Source organism: Balaenoptera ricei, chromosome 11 (genome assembly GCF_028023285.1).
Source record: "Balaenoptera ricei isolate mBalRic1 chromosome 11, mBalRic1.hap2, whole genome shotgun sequence".
NCBI lineage: Eukaryota > Metazoa > Chordata > Mammalia > Artiodactyla > Balaenopteridae > Balaenoptera > Balaenoptera ricei.
In genome coordinates, this window is record NC_082649.1 from 4,118,601 (window position 1) to 4,139,248 (window position 20,648).

At 43.9% G+C, this 20,648-nt stretch overlaps 1 protein-coding gene across 12 annotated transcripts in view; it reads left to right on the forward strand.

Annotated features, from left to right (window-relative positions):
* FARS2 (phenylalanyl-tRNA synthetase 2, mitochondrial) overlaps positions 1-20,648 on the forward strand; it is a 374,708-nt gene that overhangs the window by 88,441 nt on the left and 265,619 nt on the right. For 11 of the 12 annotated variants that reach the window (XM_059937845.1, XM_059937846.1, XM_059937847.1 and 8 more), the window contains 2 exons: positions 2,401-2,560; positions 15,241-15,372. In XM_059937845.1, coding sequence (XP_059793828.1) covers positions 2,401-2,560; positions 15,241-15,372 — 292 coding nt within the window. The remainder of the gene's footprint in view (positions 1-2,400; positions 2,561-15,240; positions 15,373-20,648) is intronic. The other variant, XM_059937843.1, reaches the window with a different exon arrangement.

Here is a 20,648-nt window from a genome sequence, read left to right on the forward strand (position 1 = left end):
TATTCCTTGCATATCTTGTAATTTAAACTTAAGTTCTGAGATGATTTTTTTTCTTCTCTTTCTTTCCTCAGTTCACAGTTTTCTGTTTTTCATTCATTTTTGTTCTTAACATTTGCATTTCTGGATCAAGCAATATTCCCAAATGCTTGTTTGAGCGGATTTAATTTAGTTTTCAAGTATAATCTTACACTTTTCTTCTGCTTCTTGATTTTCTTTTTTGGGGGAAGAAGGTTAGATTTTCATCATTTGAGCTGTTTTGAGTGAATTTTTAAGTTTTTTAATTCTTTGTGATAATTTTCTACAGTTCTGTTGAATTTTTTTTTGTTCCTTTTTGTGGGCTGTTGGTTGTTTAGATTTTGTAGTTCTCTGGTGCCCTCTTCTGTTAGTGTAGCAAAGTGCAGAGTCTTTAATGGAATTTTTTTGTTTGTTTTAGTGGAAGATGGGGAATAGTTTTGTAAATCCTCTAATTTTTTAGGTTTGTTTTATTTTGTGCAACCCTAAATTTTCTCTTTTGCTTCTTTTACTCCTCCCTACCCAATGGCCAAAAAATATCTTACTTTCTTTTGCCCCTTTCTCTTCCATTGTAACCATGCCTTTTGAAAACCGTAGCTTCAGATTGGGCATACATTTGAGTCCCTTTTCTGTAGTCCCTCATCAGATCTGCTAGGATACTCTTAGGATGTTCACACTTCCTCCTTCTGGTGGTGATTTTAGATCAACCTAGTTCCTCACTGGTTCCCTTCTTCTCTCTTCCCCTCAGTTTTTCTCAGCTTGTCCTTAATTACCCCAAACGAAAAGAGCAGGGTGGGAGTATAATAGCACTGTTTCTCTATGGCAGTTAGCTTTGCTTCCTTGCTTTCTTCCTTCCTTCTTTTTTACATACAATTATTTGAAGTTGGGTCACTGTTCTGTTTCCTTCTGAGGGCATGGTGTTTAGTTGTTTAATTTTCTGTTTTTGTTGTTCCAGGTTATTTTTAGAGGAAATATTGAAAGACATAGACTTTGGCAGCTGCATTGTCTTTAGCTCTCATAGGAATAATTTGAGACCTTGGGAAGTAGAATCTTTTTTCTGAAAAGATTTGTGTCTGATTCTGCTGAGCAGCACTTAGAGGAACCAGCACTCTGGGGTTGCCTTAGTCCATTTTCACAGCCTGAAGTTCTCTCTGTTACCCAGGTAAGGTGACACCTGGCTGGAAGTCTTCATAAGAACTAGTCACTTTCGTATTCATTCTTACCATGAGGATACATCCTTCAGAACATTTATCTAGCATCCCAACTTGGTCAGACACTGTGGGCTTCCAATTTGGCCTCCCTTTTATTGATAAGCTGTCACAACCCATGTTCAGTGTCCAGTTGAAATTGGGATAGGCAGATAGTCTCAGTATTTCTCTCTGGCTTTGTGCTGGGCTTTTTTCTGGCTTTGTGCTTCCTCACAGAGTTTTGTGTAGTAAATCCTCTCTATTGTGTTACTTCTTTGATGCTTTTAAGAATTTTTGTATTTTTTAGTAGCTTTATCAGGAGATTTGGTTCTAATTATCCAGCCCGTTATTACCTTGAAACAGCAACTGTTTCATTCTTTTATTAAAATAATTTTTGATTTCATGGGACTTTGGGTGGAAAGAATGATAGATTGATTTGGTCAGTTCTCCATGTTGAGTCAGTCTCCCAGCAGGTGAAGACTTGCTTTGTTGTTAAAAATGGAACACTTTATTTTAGTGCTTAAGCAGCTTCAGACTGATGACAGCTGTGATTAGTAATGGTGATTGTGATGACCTTGAGGACAGTGTATTAGCCATTGCAATGTGCCAGGTACTCCATGCTTTTCATGCATTATTTTATTTAATTATCATGAAGTCTCTTAATTTATTATTCCCATCTTTCAAACCATTACCTGAAGCTCAGCTCCCATATTACTTTTTGGAGTTTACTGGGTAGCAAATGGCAGAAACACATTTTAGGCCTTGTCCTGACCTTTGGAATTACAGGGTAGCAAAGTCCAGCACACTTCCAGTTTAGGAGGGCTTCGTAGGACTTCGTTCCTAGACTGTGCTTTCTTACCTAGTCTCAGGTCACACTGTAAGGACAGTGCAAACCCGATTCACTGGTATTTCCACTAGCATGGAGAATAATGTGTCTTGTGAGGAAATGACTGCAAATAAGTTAGTGCAAAAGGAAAATGGAGAGATGAGCAAAGATCAGAATGGTGCCTTTTAATTTCCTAAAGACTCTCCATTACATGTAGCATAGTGCTTTGTTCAAAGTTGATACCAAATGAATGTTAATATCAGTATGTTCATTGACTCTAAGACTTACTGGGTTTTGTTTCCACATTATGTTTTTTGATATAGACTGGTCAGGCTATTCTTTTTATTTACTTATATTATTCTTCTTGGTTTACAGTTATTTGCTGGCACAAAGGATGGAGAAAACCTGCAGCTTTTTGAACAGAGTTCTCGCTCTGCCCATAAACAGGAGACACATACCCTGGAGGCCACGAAGCTTGTAGAGTTTGACCTTAAGCAAACACTTACCAGGCTTATGACACATCTTTTTGGAGATGGTAGGTACTAAATGCCTTTGTCTTTGGGGGCTTAAATATTCAACAGTTACCATCTTCCTGAAATCATTAAGCCTACTGTGTCTAGACTTTTTGCTCTAAGTTGTGGCTTAATGGTTTAGGTCCTTAGTGAGGTAGAACTTATGGATTTCCTGGTTCATTCCGTTTGAGGAGCAGGAGGATATGAAAATGCAATTAGCTAGAGAAAGAAAAATGATTACAGCCTTTCATAAGAATGATAATGGATTGAGATCAGTATCATCGATGGGGAGGAAGTGAACAGGCTGATTAATGTCAGAGTATTAATATACCTCAGCCGTTGCTGAAGGGGTGATTGCGTGCTTGTATCACCTGCCGGGATGCTTCTCAGGGGAGATGCAGGGCGGGGAGGGGAAGTGCCCCAGCCAGGCCCATGTTAGGAGCTTGAAGGATGAGGGGATGGTGTCACAGGAAGCGTGCTGTGTGCTCTCGCAGCGCTCACAATGGCTAAGTGTTCACAGTGCCCTCGGACCTGGCTTTTCTCCCTCACTCCGAAGGGAAGTGCCGTGCTCTTACTTCAGGCATTTCGGGGGGTCATTTAATTGTTTTATCTGGGGTCGGGGTGCTAGATGCTGAAAAATGTCTCGGTAAACCTGTCTGGGTCCGAGCAGTCTGGAGGTCCTTTAGCGTAGTAATAGCCATAGTAGTGATGATGACAGTCAGAGAGAGTAATTAATAGTGTCAAATGCTGCATTAAGCACCTTTACAAGGATTTTTTTGTTCTGACCTGCATCTGTGATGTAGGTGTTATTATAATCTCCATTGTTTTTTGGAGGAGGGAACCTGGACCCAGAGCAACGAAGTACCACGTGACCACATTGCAGCTCGGGAGTATTTGAGGCCTGCTTTGAGCCCTGTCGTTTCGACTTCCGAGCCCATGTTAGACGTTAGCTCTTTTGAAAGGAGAGATAGAGATCATTTCAGTAATATTCCTGAAACTGTGAGGCTTACGAAAGCCATGATGTTAAAAAGATGGGGCCTCCCCGCTGGGTGTTGCCTTACGACTCTCCCACCCTCTGACCCCTGTAGCTGGTCGGGGTATACTCTGTTACATTTCAGATCCCAAAGATCACTTAGAAACTTCACATTCAGTCTTTCTTTAATTAGCTAATAATAGGATCTGCCTCAGCAGGCCTCAGAATTATTCAACAACTCTTTTTATACTTGTTTTTATGGTCTGAGCTTTTTCCTCTTTTAAATTGTTAGTGTTGTATTCCTTTGTTCTTGAAAAGCAAAATTAAAAATTAGAACACACTATTTCCTTGTGGCAATTTCTTGTTATTACAGCTGCTTTAGTGTCAGGGCTTTTTTTCCCTCTCCAAAGCGGTTGGTTATTTTCTGCTAACATTTCAATTGCACCAGCATCCTAAGGCTGTTATGAGAGAGGTTATCGGTTTAGAATTGGAAAGAAAGAAAATGCCCTTTAGACAGTTTATATGCTTGTGGAATACACTGACATTTTAAACACTTCTAAATGGTTTCCCCTCTGTTTTGTACCGTGTTTAGCAGATCATTTCTTTCAGAGCCACTAAGGTGGGATTTAGGAATCCTCACATTGTGGTTTCACTTGCTGCCCTTCCCGGTTTACAGCCGTCTCCGGCACACTGGAGTTTCCCTTTAGGAGGCACTGGCCTCACAGCACAGTTTGGATGAACGCGTCTGAAGGAGAAGTGAATTGTGATCCTCCGCTGCCGGCTGGATGTGTTGCTGTGGGCAAGTCGTGTCTCTTCCATTTAAGAGCAAAACAGGCTCACGGTTGTCACTGAGATGCCCTCGCAGCTCCCGTCCCGGGACCCTGCAGGCGAAAGTGCGGGTGGCCTCAGCCGTCAGCTCCCTTGGGGGCCGCCACAGCTGCGGGCAAGCCTCCTTGCCCAAGGACAGTGCCCTTCCCAGAGCTGCCCACAGCCAAAGACTGCTTGTGGGAGGAATATAAAGGCCCAGCAGTTTGCCCCCAGCCCCCCAGCCCCTGCCCACCCCCCTCCAGCTCCATCATCGCCCCCTCCCCCCTCCCCCCTCCACCCCATAGCAGCCCCTGCCCTGCCACCTCCAGCTCCATCATCCACCCCACCCCTCCCCCCTCCCCCTCTCCCCTCCCCCTTCCCCCCTCCCCCCCCCACGGGGCAGTTCTGATAGGCGGCGCAGGCCGCAGAGCTCTGGCGAGGTTAAGGCTTTGTTGGGCCTGATTGCAGTTGGTTGACTTCCCGCCCTGCAGTTGCCACCCTCTTCCTTCCATAGGTGCTGATTCTCCCAAAATAACTTGCTTGTCAACCCAACCTCCACAGGGTCTGTAAGCGGCCCTTACGTTGCAGGGCTCTGTAGTATGAATGTTGTCCTGGTCGGGAGTGAGGTCAGTCGGTAGTGAGGATCCTGTGTCTTCTGTATCTTTTCATATTTTTCTCTGTCCACGAATCCCTGTTAATATAAATGAAGTGAAAGTGATTGAGAATAATAATTGGGTTTATGGTTGTTAGTCCTACTTTGTTCCTAAGATTGAGTCAAATTTACAGAGTGTTGAAGCATGTCACTTTAATAATTTTGAAGTGTGCTCTTTTGGGCTGTCTGGTGCTGTCTGATCTGGAGAGGGTCGTCTTACATCTGGAGGTGAGGTAGTAGAGCCGCGGGCGCCTCGGTCCCTGTGGAGCTGTCTCTGCCCCCTGGGGCTCGGGTGTCGTCCAGGCCGGCTGCACTTTCAGGTGAGAACTGGCTGGCAAGCTCCGCCTGTCGGAGCCTTGGGTCACACGCTCTGAAATGGGGCCACAGAGAGCCTTGCCTTGTGCCGAGTACAGATGCTCAGTGGAAAGAGGACATCCTCACCTTAGGACTCAGGTGGAGAGGGACTTAAGACCCACCTTGCCTTAGGAGTCTGCTGAGTGGAGAAAGTACTTACTAGGGTTAACCTTTCTGGCCTGAGGACTTGGTACAAGGAAACTGTTTGGGAGAAAGCGTGAGATAGCCATGATTGAATTAACTGGAATGCTTTTAAGGAGCCTAAAAAAGTTGATGATTCTCTGGTGACTGGGTAGGGATAAGAAACAGGTTCCCTACCCTAGAGAAATAAGAAGTTGAAATTGTGTGGGGTTTTATGTTAAATGAACTGAAATTATTGGGCCTCGAGGTACAGTGAAAAAAGTACTTAAATTTTTCAAGGTACTTTAATCAAGACAGCTAATGTGCCAGGACTGTGCCTGTTTCATACTCTTTCTACCTGTAGGAGGTTGATACACAGGCAACCTGGAGACATTAAGATCTATGGACGAGGGAAAGTTCCTCTCTGCTTAGGTTCGTAGAAAGCTCAATTCTTGATATATATACATATATATATTTCATCACATTTGAGAAATTTCAGTAAATTATTTCTTCAGATATTTTCTCTGTTACTTCCTCCCCTTGGGGACTCCAATTACATGTATATTTGGCCACTTGAAACTTTTCCACAGTTCACCGGTGCTCTGTTCACTTTTCTTTCAGTATTTTTTTTTTCTTCTGTGTTTCATTTTGGATAGTTTTCACTGCTGTATCTTTAAATTCACCAATCATTTTTTTTTCCTGCAATGTCTAATCTGCTGTTAATTCCATCCAGTGTTCTTTTCACCCCATTTTCTAGTTTCAGTTAGTGTCTTTTTTGTAATCTTCTTTATCTCTACCTAACATTTTCAGTCTTCCCTTTAGCTTTGTGAGCGTACTAAATATCATTATCATGCATATTTTAGTGTCTTTTTCAACTAATTCTGTCATCTGTGTCATTTCTTGGTGAATTGCTATTTCTTTTTCTCTGTGTTTTTTTTTTTTCTTCTTCTTTGCACGCCTGATAACTTTCTATAGGATGCCCGATATTGTTGACTTTCCCTTGTAACGCATTGTATATTTCTGTATTCCTAATAATCTCTCTGAGCTTTGTTCTGGGATTACTCAGAAACACTTTGATCCTTCCCATCTCCTTTTAAGCCTTGTTAGGCAGGGCCAGTGTAGGGTTTTAGTTTGGGATTAGTTTTTTCCCACAACCAACTTAAGACCCTTCTTAGTACTGTAACTGATACCCCGTGAATTATGTGGTTTTCCACGAGGCTGTTTGGGAACTGGCACCTTTCTGGTCTTTGTGAGCTCCCAGCATTATTCCTGCTAATCCTTTTGTGTGGTCTGTTCCCTGGCCTCGAGGAGTTTCTTCAACACACCTGCACTGACGTTTTCATTTGTATTGAATCTTCTGCAGATCTTCAGACTTCTCTCTCTACAGCCCTCTTCTTTCACTCTGACCTGTGAACTCTCAGGACAGACTGTTTCCTCAACCTGGGAAGACTTCTGGGCTCCTCCTGTGTTTTTCTCTCCCTGGGCAGTGTTAAGGCTCATCTTTCAGGGATCAGTGTCCTTGGTTACCTGATATCCAAGGTCTAGTGTGGCATTGTTCCATATATTCTGTCTTTAAAAAAATTATTTTATTTATTTTTTTAGTTTTTTGAAACTAGGGGCTGCTGTTTTCCTTTTCAAAGAAGAATTTGATCGGGAGATAGATAAAATCCTAAAGATGCACTGTTTAGGTCTGGTTTACAAAAGGATTGCCTTATGATTTTTTTTTTTTAAGAACAATCAGTGAATTGTGCTTTCATGGATCTCTTGGGGTAACTGATATATACTTATTTTACACTCTCAGGCTGTTTTATAAAATTAATCTCCTCTGGAGTGACTTCAGGTTTGGTTGTTGGTTGTGTTGGCTCTCTTACTTAGCAATCACGTAGTTGGAATTATGGTCTGCAGGTCATGTTCAGTGGAAGATTTGGTTTTTGTTTTTCTCCCTTTCTCTGCTTTCCTCCCTCCTGCCCTCCCCGCTTTGCTTATTTCTCCCCTGTGTGGGTTTACACCAAGCTCTTCCGACTTTAAATCCAGAATGAGGTTTTGTAGGGACCTGTCAGATGTACTCACCAGCCCTGATTTAGGGACATGGCAGGTCCAGCGCCCAGGGCTCGGCTCTCCAAGCTTACAGCTCTTCAGAGCTACAGCCCCAGGCTGTATTTGGTGACGATTTTTGTCACCCTTCTTTCACCAGCATGGAGCTTATTCCGTCCCAGCTTCTGACTGCAAGCTTTTAGCCTCGCTCAGGTGCCAAGCCAGCAGCACGTTACCCTGCAGGAGGCAAGCTCCTGGCAACTCTTCTTGATTGTGGACCCCAAGCCCAGCAACACTGTGATTTGTCCCCTCTCCCTGTTTGCTTTTCTGTTCTGTTTCTGGCCAATGGAGGTATTTCTCTTGTCTTTGAACATAGACCATGGCTTTTTGGTTTTCTCCCTTTTCTCCTACCTCTCGTTGTGCGTTAGGAGAACAAGGAGGCCGATGGTGCCTTCTTGGCCTTGGAGGGCACTTTGCTTGGAAGCTGAGTTAGTGCAGTTTTCATGGTCTGCTCCAGTGGAGGGCAGCATTGGGCTTTGCAGTCTGACACCTGGTTTTGAATTCTGATCTTGGCATTTTCTGTGTAAACTTGGATTAGATATGTAAGCTGTCTCCGTCACAGTTCCTCCATCTGTGAGATGGGAACAGTGGTGATTATTGTGCAGTGTTTATGGCAGCCTGGCATGAGTGTAAAGGTTAAGCTGAAGGAGGCATGTGAGCATTTAGCATGGCACCAGAGTAAATAAACAGCAGACGTCGATGACCTTAGCGTGCACTTGAGAAATGTTTCTTTTTCTTCATATTTTTATAAAAAGCTGAGAGTTTAGATCATGGTCTGATTTTCAGTGGCATTCATTTCAAAAATCACCCATTGAGTATTTAGATTCTTTACACACTTTTCCTTACTGAATTGTCACCAAAACTCTGCGAGATGAATATTATTCTTATTTTGAACGAAGCTGAGGCAGTGAGAGGTTAAGGAACTTGCTCGAGGTCACTCGGCCTCAGGTGCTGGAGCTGGATCTGGTTACGGGCCTAGGATTGCTCTTGCCGTGCATGGTGGACCCGCCCACGTCTCTGGGATCAGACTCGGGAGGCGGAGGGTGAACCTTCTGTCTGCCAGGTTTGTCTGGAGCCGTCCTGTGCCAATGGGTCGGGGAGGAAGGTTGAGGACAGAGGGCGCGTGGCTGTGGCTCTCCCCTGGACCGGGTTCCCCTCAGGCTGTCCCCTCTGCTCCCCGTGTCGCCAGAGTGTGGCCCCTTACCCCAGTGCCTCGGACCCCACGCCCAGATTTAGGATGAGGGAGCACTGAATTGTGCTGCGCTCCGTTTCTAACCCCACTGCGAGGTAGAGAAATGCTAATACCATTTTAAAATCCAAGCCCTAATCAAGAGGATTCCTGCGTATGGGAGTCTGAAACGACCCTTCATCTCACTGCTCTTTCCACCAAGCAGAAGACTCATAACAGTGGGACCAGTTAACACTGTCAGCAACGGTGGGAGAAGTTGCTGGCCTTTCATTTTTCCCCTAGTACTTTGCATCTGTCTCAGCAGAGGGAGTCACGGTGGCTGAAATAGAGCTCACATCTTCCACTGTGTGCTGTGGCGTACATGGTCCCGTGCGTGCATCCTCTACAAGTGGGTGTGCTTCTGTGTACTTTACTGCACAGGACTGTATAGAGCACAGTAGTACAGTATCTTTATTTCAAGCCCAGGATGTCTGGAAGCAAGTGTGAAAGCAGCGGTGATGTAGCTGGTACTACTGTACTTTTCAAGGTACCGTACTGTAAGATTAAAAATGTTTTCTTTATTTTCTGTGTTTGTTTTTTATGTATTATTTGTGTGAAAAGTATTATAAACCTATTACAGTACAGTACTATACAGCCGATTGTGTTAGTTGGGTACCTAGGGTAACTTTGTTGCATTTACGAATAAATTGGACTTAATGAACGAACGTGCTCTGGGAACAGAACTGGTTCGGATGTAGGGGACCTTACTGTAACACTGTATTAGTCTGAGGTGTATGACATAATGATTGGCTACATGTATATATTGCAAAACGATCACCACAATAAGTTTAGTTAACATCAATTGCCTCACATACTTATAGTTTTTTTCTTGTGATGTCACCGATGCCCTATTTATACAGGGAAATGTATCCTCTTACAGTGTTTTGATTTTGAACCCTGTGAATATATTAGTGTTCAAAAAAATTTTTTTTAAGAAAGCTATGAGAACAGAGCAATACTGAGAACTGTGAAACATTGCCTGTCCGCTGCTTGGTACGTATTCAGTTTAAAGGGCTGTGGGTCTGATTTAAATCAAGCAGAAGCAGAAGAGATGGAATTGTCAGGTGCCTTTGACCGTGAGGGCCGGGTAATTTCTCTAGTTAGGTTGTGCTCACCTGGGATGGTCCCAGTTTTTTAAGGATTTCTTTTTAGCCAGAGCTCACCCTCCATCCTTTTTCTCCCCGGCTTCGCTTTCCTTCCTTGGGTGCCTGCCGTGTCCGGTGTAGAAAGCAGGAGAATCAGAGTTCTGCCACATTCGGCTGTTTCTCGGGTACCAGCATTGAAAAATTAATGCCCAAGAGCAGTTATTAATTGCATATTTGTATAGCCAATATGGAAAAGTCTCTGCTTCAGTGGAGGGTAGCCTTGGTAGCATATATAAAATCACTGGTATATGCTCTGGTCTGGGCCACCAGCCTTTTCAAATTTAGATTCCAACAGCTCTGGGAGGTGGTTCTGATAGCACAGTCCCATCTTTAAATATAAGGGGTATGGGAAGCAGAGAAAGAGTCCCTTCACGAGTGAGTAAGTCAGGGAAATGAATTACAGGGTGTGTTTAGACGAGATCTGTGATGAACGCGGGTTGGGTGACCTGGAATGGCATCTGTTTAACGTCTGTGTCGAGTGTTAGGCGCCGCAGTAGTGCGTTGGCGACAGGGCCAACTGCCCGCCCCCTGCATCCGGCCCTGATTGGTCTTGCCTGGAACGTGGTGTGCTGCCGTCCTGTGCCCGTGGCCCTGGTTCCCTGCGGTAGGTAGGGCTGGCAGTGTCCTGCCAGAGCTGAGCGAATTCAGGTTCTTGCTAGTCCTTTTCCACTCAGGCTCACATCACTATACTTTTTTTTAATTGAAGTAGAGTTGATTTACAATGTTATGTTAATTTCTGCTGTACAGCAGAGGGATTCCGTGATACATATATGTATTCCTTTTTCATATTCTTTTCCGTCATGGTTTATCCCAGGATACTGAATATAGTTCTCCGTGCTATGCGGCAGGACCTTGTTGTTTATCCATCCCACCTGGAACAGTTTGCGTCTGCTGACCGCAGCCTCCCACTCCGTCCCTCCCCCACCCCCTCCCCACTGGCAACCACCAGTCTGTTCTCTGTGACGCCGCCATTCTGAAGGAACGCTCACCGGTCATTCCTGGGGCCCCAGCTGAGGGAGTGATCCTAGACTTCGGGCCCTCGGCATCCTCCTCCAGGAGAGAAAGCAGGGCAGGTGCCCGCGCCTCCAGAGAGCGTCTCTGCCTCTGGGAAGGCTGGGGCTTGCTAGGCCCTCTGCTCACAACCGCCGGGCACAGCAGCTGTTGCTGTACAGCCTGGAGATGGGGCAGCTGGGCTCAGAGAGGTTGATTAACCTACCCACGGTTTCACAGCAAAAAGGGCAGGATGAGAGTTGAATCCAGGTTTTTGGTTTGTTCTTCTACTTGGCTGTAGCCTAAAAATTAATATATAAGTTTTGACAGTTGCTGTAATCTCACAGGGTTCTGAGACAATTTTTAAAAAGCTCTGAACTTCATTTGCAAATATGTTTTAGTAAATTATTACATTCAAACCAAAAAAAAAAAGACAAACACACACATAAAACAGAAAAAAGAAAGAAAGAACTTTGGCATTATTTTCCATTAGGTATATAATATATGTACATTTAATTTAAACTAATCACCAATAAGGAGAATAGTCTAATGCATAATGAATATATATGATCTGGACATGTTTACCAAAAATTTCCCTCTATTAATGTATAATTCAAAAAGCCTAGTTCTTAGTGGATTTTTTTCACAGACTCCTGATACTTGATGTGTGAAATAAGCCATACTTAACATAGTTTTTAGGTGGTTATTCAATATCACATCTTTGATACACGCTGCATGTCAAGATGTTTTTTCAATCTGCTATAATAATCCTTACTATAATTTTGAGGTTAAGGGGAGAAAACAAGAAGAAAGTGTATATTTGGGGGTAATACAAAAGTAATTAATAAATGATTCTACCACCAGCTATGAAAAAAATTACTGTTATGTGTCAAAATTTAAATTGTTAGAATATGTAAAAGAATATGGTATTTTGATAAAAATTACACATTAACTAATATAATTTACTTTTTTTATTTTTATTTTTTATTTTTGGTTGCGTTGGGTCTTCATTGCTGCGCGCAGGCTTTCTCTAGCTGTGGAGAGTGGGGGCTACTCTTCGTTGCAGTGCGCAGGCTTCTCATTGCGGTGGCTTCTCTTGTTGTGGAACACAGGCTCTAGGCACGTGGGCTTCAGTAGTTGTGGCTCGCAGGCTCAGTAGTTGTGGCACACGGGCTTAGTTGTTCCACGGCATGTGGGATCTTCCCAGACCAGGGATCGAACCTGTGTCCCCTGCATTGGCAGGCAGATTCTTATCCACTGCACCACCAGGGAAGCCCTATAATTTACTTTTAAATAATGACTATTTATGTTTGAAGTACAGCCATAGGCTTCTCAAATATGGGACTTTGTAGATTTTGCCATTTTCCTGTTTATGTGAAGGAAGACGAATTTAAGAACTGAAGAAATCCTTACGGTAGTAGAAAAAGGAAGTGAATGGTTTATGGATTCGGCATTCATCGCAGGGTCACAGGTTTAAAAAGGATCTGAGCAAAGGATCTGAGGAGGTGAAAGGATCAGAAACTTTCTAGTCACACTGGACACAGCTTTTGCCAGTCCATGTTTTCTGGGTTAGTTTCTGTGCTGTTGCCGTCAGTGAGTTCTGCCTCTCAGATGCGTAATGTTAATCATCTCATGTGTCCTGAGAGACTTCGGCCGAATTCCCTGCCTTGTCACGCTTTGCTGGGTGCGTTTTTCACTGTGGAGCCGTTACTTTCATTGCTACTGAAAGAGACACACCTGTAGGATGGTTGAGCAAAAGGAAACCGAGGGCTGTGGTGATGGAGGCCTTCAACCAAAAGAGAGCGAGGTTTGATGCGGCCAACATATGGACATTTTATCTTGAGAATTTAGTCAACATTAAAAAAGTTTTTATCCAAAGTTATAATGTTTTGTAGTTTTACAAGTGGTAAAGCCAACGCCCTTTGATAAAAGAAGGCTCCTAGAGAAGGGCAGAGACCGTCACACGCTGTTCAGTTCAGCCCTTGTGCTTTGACACCGCTGGCACCGACAGCTGGGACGGGTGTGCACACAGGAGAGGTCGAGTTCAGGCTTAATGAACACTGATGATAGAGTTACTTGTGGTTATTTTGAGCGTTACTAATGTTTTCAGGTTGCTTTCTGTCTGACTGGGGGGAACCTAAGCTTTCTAGGTGTGAGGTATAAAGAGATAAACTTTACCCAAAGGAATAGAATAAGGAAATACAGGAAAATTAATTTGTGTAGACCGTACCTAACTTTGTTCCAGGCACTTAGTGGTGTTGAATTATATGAAATCATCATGTTAACCCTGAAAACTCGTCTTGCTTTTGGTAAAATTTGATCCAGGTATAAAAAGCCATGTATAAAGAATTTGTTTTTCTAAATTGTTCTCAGAAGGTGATCTGTGCTCACCTGCCAGGAGTTACAAAAAGAACGAATAACATGGTTTTGTCTGCCCGCCCTCTGTGCTCAGTTATACATCCCAACACTTTACACATTTCTGTTTGCCAGTGGGGCTGTCTCTGGAGCTTTTTCATACAGTATTGGTAGGGGATTATTGGTCCCAAAGATGGATGAGCACACAGGTGTCCAGGTCCCTTCTTCGCAGAATTCAGTGGCAAGTAGGCAACTGGTCTGCACGTAGGGGCTTCTGTACAGAAATGTTGGGGGGCTTGCAGACACTGCCCCAACATCTACATTTTTTTCCCGGATAGAAAAAATGTTGGTGAAATTTCCTCAGTAATGGCAACGAATGAACTGTTGACATGCACAGCAACATGGGTGAATCTTAAAATAATCACGCCGAGTAAAAGAACCTGGACAGAAAAAGAATACATTGTGTGTGACTGCATTTTCATAAAGTTCTAGGCAGTGCCAGCTCGTCTGTCATGACAGGGAGGAGGTCAGTGGTTGCCTGGGATGGGGGGCTGGTGAGGAGAAGAGGCGGGGGGTGATGGGCAGGTGGGGAGCATTACAGAGGGGCATGAGGAAACTTTGGGGGGTAATGGACATGTTCCTGATATTGATTGTGGTGATGTTTCATGGATGTATACATATGTCAACACTTATCAACCGTGTACACTGTATGTACGTGGAGTTTAATATTTGTCTGTTATACCACATGTATAATAAAAGGGGGAAATATTGTATTACGACTGTAAACAGAAATCAGTTGTCACTTGCGTTTGACAGCAGGTATCTAGAAAAATAAATGCAACTAAAACAGAACAATGAAAGAAAAACCTATCTTCTCCTATATCATTTTGAGCATAGCAAGGGCTCCTTTGTATTATAACTCCGTTTGTATGTGACTTTTGATTCTTGAAATATCTTTCTCGACGGGCAGGGGATTATGTTTTAATTGTCAGGAGCAGGAGTTTTGGAGTCGGGCGGCCCCGGGTGTGGCCTGGTCACCTGCTAGCCGTGTGCCTATGGGCAGGACACACAACCTTCCTAATAGTTTTTCCGCCTATCTGTGAAATGGGAATGGTAGAGGCGTAGTAAGTGCTCAATAAACGGAAGCAAGTTTTGTTACTGGTTTTATTCAGTGCCTGCTCTTCTGGGTGTCCTCACAGTGGGCATCTGGCTACTAGGTGACCTCCTATTCTGCCTTCCCTTCTTAGTGACCTCTGCTCTTTGCAGGCTTTACTTGTTTTGAATTCATGAGTCTTTTCCTTTGTTAAATGATAATATTATTGTTTGTAAGTGACACGTTTATGATTGCATAGTGAGAAATTCATCCTGGCATTTAGCATGTACTTTTTTGGCTTGTCTTGGACGTGAGTGTATTTATCATTCATCTGTAGAAAAAAATGTTTTGACTTTTTAAAATGTGTTGCTCAAATTTAGCTGATCTTATTTTATTTAACCTTTTATTAGCTCTTATAAAGTTAATAAAAGTTAATATATCTATTGATGGAAGTGAAAGGTGATTAGTTTATCCTGAATTAGTCATATTGTTGATATGTAAGTTTGAAGAACAGTAAAAGTATTTTTTCTTTAACTCTGAGAAGATGTCATTTTCACTTATAGAAACTAGCAGAATTACCTGCTTTCCCATTATCTTGACCTAATTTTTTCCTCTGCCCGGTGGTTGCAGGGATTTGGCAGGTGATTGATTTGGTTTTAGAGGGTCCTGGAGCTACACAAAGTGTTTTTCATATTGTGAAAGACATGCCCAGTTTTTCACAAGTTTTAAGATTTATTGCCTCCCCTGAAAGTGTTGCAAATTAATTTGTTTGCTATTTATTTTAGTCAGAATGTAGGAGTTGGTGTCGTTAGCGGAAGGGCGGCTTTGATCACGGGAAAGGCCGAGGCTGCCTTTGATGTTCCACGTCTGTTTGTCTTTGGTGTCTTTGCAGGGCTGGACATCAGATGGGTGGACTGCCGCTTTCCGTTTACTCATCCTTCCTTCGAGATGGAGATCAGCTTCCACGGGGAATGGCTGGAAATTCTTGGCTGTGGGGTGATGGAACAGCAACTGGTAAATTCAGGTAGAAGAGAATCCAACGTTTATTTACAGGCTCTCCTAAAGAGCACTCCCTTCCCAGTTAACTTCATCTACAGGCTCATTGGCAGCCACGTTTACATACTCCTGTAGGACTAGCCTCCGTCTTTCTCTCCTTGTATTGCCCTCCAGACTTTTCTCTGGCACTTCACTCTGGAAGAACTTCATCTCTCACGTCTAATTTTGCAAAGGCTTCTTGGTTTTGGAGCTCTTCCTTATCAGAGCCCAGCGTTGGTTTGTACTTCGTGGTTTCGTACTTGTTGATCGGCTGCTTTGTAATTGCCCACAGGCCTTTGATGCGTGTCCCAGGAGAGTGGTTTGTCTTCCAAACTATTTAAGAACAAAGCCAACATATAATCCCTTTTTTTGTTCCTACTGCATTTGGAACCAAATTCAGCAGGTATTTCATAAATATGCTAAAGACACAATATAGAAATACTTAGGCCTGTGATGTTTGGTGGTTTGCCCCCCTCAGCGTTGGCAGTGCTCCCTGACGGGGGGGGGGGGGGAGGGAGGAAAATGGGGACTCTGATGACATTCTCCCCGTTCTGTAAGAACTCGAGAAGGATCTTTCCAGCTCTCCTCTGCAGGACCATTGCTTAATAATAATGATTATTTCTAGGGATTCCCTCGCGGTCCAGCAGCTAGGACTCCAGGCTGTCACTGCGGAGGGCCCGGGTTCGATCCCTGGTCCAGGAACTAGGATCCCACAAGCCGTGCAGCGCAGCCAAAAAAAAAAAAAAAAAGATTATCTCTAAACCTAATCTCAGAGCTGTGAGGTTTTTTTTTTAAGTCACTATCTGAATTTAAATTTAAAAATACTTGTTCAGAGTGTGACTCCTCCATGGGAAGCTGGCTGAGACTGGGCGTGTGGGGAGGGGTCCCTGCCTGAGCAGCAGGCAGAGGGGACCCGATACGACGGTTCCCCGCTGCCCCCACCCCTCCCTCCTGGAGAAGGACACGCGCTCTGTGGTCTGGGAGGGTGGTGGCTCTGGCTCAGGGCTGGTCACGGGCCTCCCACCATAGACCGGAGGGGAGCGGTCCCTCCTAGTGACCCAGAGCTGCGGATGGACCATGGGTAAGGTCGTGGGGTTAGAGAGTGCACCTGGAGTGAGACGGGAGATGGGGCGGCCGTGAACGTAGGAGCTGGTGCTGCCTGGGCTGGGAGACCTGGGGCCTGGCCTCCCCGCCCCCTCTTCCGCAGGGGCCCGGACCAGCCAGCTCACAGATTCCTCTCCGCTCGGCCAAGCAAGGCTTGCGGGAGAGCTGGCCCAGCACAGCACCGCACGCTCCTCGGATGGTTTTCCAATATTTGAAGGTCTGTCCTGGAGAAGAGGGAGCAGAGAGGTCGCAAACGAGGGCCTGTGAGTAAAAGTTGGGAGGCCTGGGCTTGCGTGTCTGAAGGAGCATGTGTTCTGTCAGTTGACAGCTGTGTGTCTTCAGGCAGGTTGCTTAACCTGGCCAGTCTCGGTTCTCTCATTGTTAAATGAGCACAGCGATAACGCCCTCAAAGTTTCTTTATGAGGGTTAGTGGAGGTGATGCACGTGGCGTGCTTAGCACAGGGTCTGGCACGTAGTAACATTTTTTCAGTAAAAATTAATCTCTGTTGTTACTAACATTTTTTTTCAAATGGTGAGAGCCATTTATTAACAGAGAGCCCCCTTAGTTGAAAATATTTAAACAGAGCCTGTCCTGCACGTCATAGAAACAATTTCTAGCCAGTTGGAACTAGATTACCTCTTTGATCCTGGTCATTTTAGTATCCACGATTCTGGATTGAGTGAATGATTCTAGAGGGAGAAAGAAAATTGGGAGTGGTAGGAAACAGGAAAATAAAAGAGATGTATATGTATTTTAATAGAAAACACAAAATACTGGGAGCAAATATGTAAGCTTTAATCTCTTCTTGAGTAGGAACTAACTTCAAATACTTCTGTGGTGTTTTTGTTTGTTTTGCTTTGTTTTTTAGACAAAAGGTTTGCAGGAATCCTAGGTTTCCTCCCAGGAGCACATGGTGTCAGGGGCCAGAACTCAGAAAGCAAATCGGGGGGAGAGTGAGTCACATCTGAGTTGTCACTTGGAATTGTGCTTCCTTGTATGTTTCCAATATCCTTGATGGGTTTTTATGAGGTTTATTCACACAGTAATTGGCTGAATACAGTCTCTGAAACAGGTTTCCAAGTCATTATTGCACATTAATGAGACTGCTGTTCTACAATTAGATCAGCCATGTCAGGCGATTCTTGGCGGAAATGGCAAAGTGAAAAAAAAAGAGGACACCTAAGATGCAAATGTGTCTGAGAGATTCACCGTGGTGGTGGGAGGTACTTTCATTTGTTGGGAAATGGTACACATAAAATTTAAATTAAATACCTTGCAAGAGAGAGAGAGACTAAAGAAAAGGAAGAAGAAATGATTTTATAAAGGAGATTCTGTGTGGGCTTTGCTGTTTGAACTTGAAGTTATTATGACGGAGTCCTGCTCCGTGTTCTCAGACTCGAATGCGTTTTGACGTCTGTAGTTAAAATGCTTAGACTGTGTGCGTGGCAGTCGCTAACCACAGACAACATTTGCAAGTGCAGCTAACTTTCTGTTTTCTGAGTTCCGACGGTGTGGCGGAAGCCTGGCTGCGGGCACTTTATGCCTCTGTTCAGTTTGCCGTTCTTGCTGTCTTTCCTCCTGTATTTTTTTCCCTCCCTTCTCCTCCCCTCCCCTGCCTTTGAAAATAGAACTTCCAAGAAATGCTAAAATTGATGGTTACAATTCTCCATCTTTATGGTCCTTCAGAGGTTCAGCTAAATGCTGAAACGACAACCGACAACCGAAGAGGCTGACGGGGCAGTGATAATAGCAGACGTCCGTGGAGCCCTGACTGTGTGCCAGCCTCTCACTAAATGCCCTAGAGGCTTTCTTTCATTTAACCTTGACAGCACGGCTCTGGGTGGATGCTGTTATTAACCCCATCTTACAGAGCCTCAGACAGGTGATCGGACTCGAATGGCTGGCAGCGCCGCTTGCCCAAATCTTTCCGACGGTAGTCAACTACTGTGTTCTGCTACCTGAACAGTAAATTGCATGATTTTGAAGTGGCTAGAAATTCCTTTCAAATAAATGATTCTGCCTAACGTAAAATGAAGAGCTGGAACCAAATGAAACAAAAGCAAACAAAACTCTGTTGTGTAGTTATTCGTTACTCCTGCAGAGGGGCTCATCCCCCGTGTGTATTATCTCTGTGATCGAGTGCATTTAATTAAAAGCATGAGATTAGATTCCTAATTTGAACAGGCAATGAAAACACTTTATTACACATTTAAGTTGACTATGGCGTGTGTGTGTTTTTGCGCACAGAATAAGATAAGGCTGTTCTGGATAGCTTAGAGAATTTTATTTCTTCTTCTTTAAGTTCTAGTGCCTTCACCATTGCTTTCTTTTTTTTTTTTTTTTTAAATAAATTTATTTATTTATTTTAATTTTGGCTGTGTTGGGTCTTCGTTGCTGCACACGGGCTTTCTGTAGTTGCGGCGAGTGGGGGCTACTCTGTTGCAGTGCATGGGCTTCTCATTGTGGTGGCTTCCCTTGTTGCAGAGCACGGGCTCTAGGCATGCGGGCTTCAGTACTTGTGGCACATGGGCTCGGTAGTTGTGACACACGGGCTTAGTTGCTCCGCGGCATGTTGGATCTTCCTGGACCAGGAATTGAACCTGTGTCCCCTGCATTGACAGGTGGATTCTTAACCACTGCGCTACCAGGGAAGTTCCTGCCGTTGCTTTCTGACTGCTTAGATTTGGTAGTTATGACGTGGGTGGTGACTGCTGTCATGATGATCTGACTGTTTTTCCCTTGAGGACAGTAGTGAGTCACGTCTCCAAATACGACACACTTCTTTCCCATTGGGCTGACTCAGGCTGCTGTCTCTGCAGGTAGAATATGGAGCAGGAACATCTGAAACCATCACCAGGTGACTATGGGCTGTAATCATGCCTGGAAGGAATTTACCATTTATTGAGCCCCTGTGAAATTTAGAAGATTATACCTAGGCCAGGAAGCAGAAAAGTCTCCATAGTGGAAAATAACTTTAAAAACGGAATCGCCTTCTTTACCTCTTCATTAAAATTTAAAACTTGACTCTTTGGGGAAAACCTTGTAAATACGTACATGAACAGTTTCTAGTTTTAAATAATCATTCTTTTGTTCATTTGTTTGTCAAATATTTCTTGAATTACTTCTAAGGCCATAGAAAAGCAAATAAGCATTGTCCTTGCCTTTGAGAACAGCGCAGTGCACAGAGATGTAAACATGAATGATTAGGGGGCCATGTGGTCCGTATTAGTAACAGAGGCGCCGTGGGCACAGTGGGGAGGGGAGGGACTGGGGAGGAGTGTGCCAAGCCCTCGTCCTGATTGCACTCAGGGTGGAATACTGGTGATAGGCGCACATGAAGCATGCACCCTAGAAGAAGTTCAGTTCCTGTTGGCAAGGGCTTATGTACTTTGCTTGGACGCCCAGTTGGCATACCTAATGCTGCTTTTCCTATCTAAGAATAAATCTATTTGCAGTCTATCCCTCTTTGGTAGAAGTCTCTACAGCCTCTACACACATTTATATCGCTCAGTGTTACTGATCTAAGTTGGTGAACTTCCAGACGGCACAGACCAAGACTGTACCAGCACTGTGCTGTATACAAGCAGACACGCCACTCATACACTTAGCATCTTGTCTGCGTAAGGCACTGTGCTAGACAAAGAGGAAGATACAAAAAATGGTAAGACGTGACTTCTCCCTGCAAAACTTGGAGTGAGGCAGGGAAGATAAAGCTGTGTAATTAGAGCATGAGCTTACGTGCCATTCATGAGGTGAGGCTTTGGGATATGCGAAGAGGGAGCTCTGTCCATCAGTTAGACCACTGGAGGTCTAACTGATGGCGCCACTGAATGATCTTGGCACCTCTGTCGAAAATCATGTTTGGGTTTATTTCTGGACTCAATTCTATTCTGTTGTTCTACGTTCCTGTCCTCACGTCCACACTGTTTTGATTCCTGTAGCTTTGTAGTAAGTTTTGAAATTGGGAAGTGTTAGTCCAACTTTGTTCTTCCTGTATTCATTCTTTACTCTTGGCCATAACATGCTTAAGTCTCCCTAATTAAAAAATAATTTTTTTCCTTAAAATTTTTCTTCATTGAAATACTTCATGCTGATACTTTATATGCCCGTCTCTGTCTCTGTCTCTGTCTGTCTTCCAGTCCTTTACCATATAGATCAGT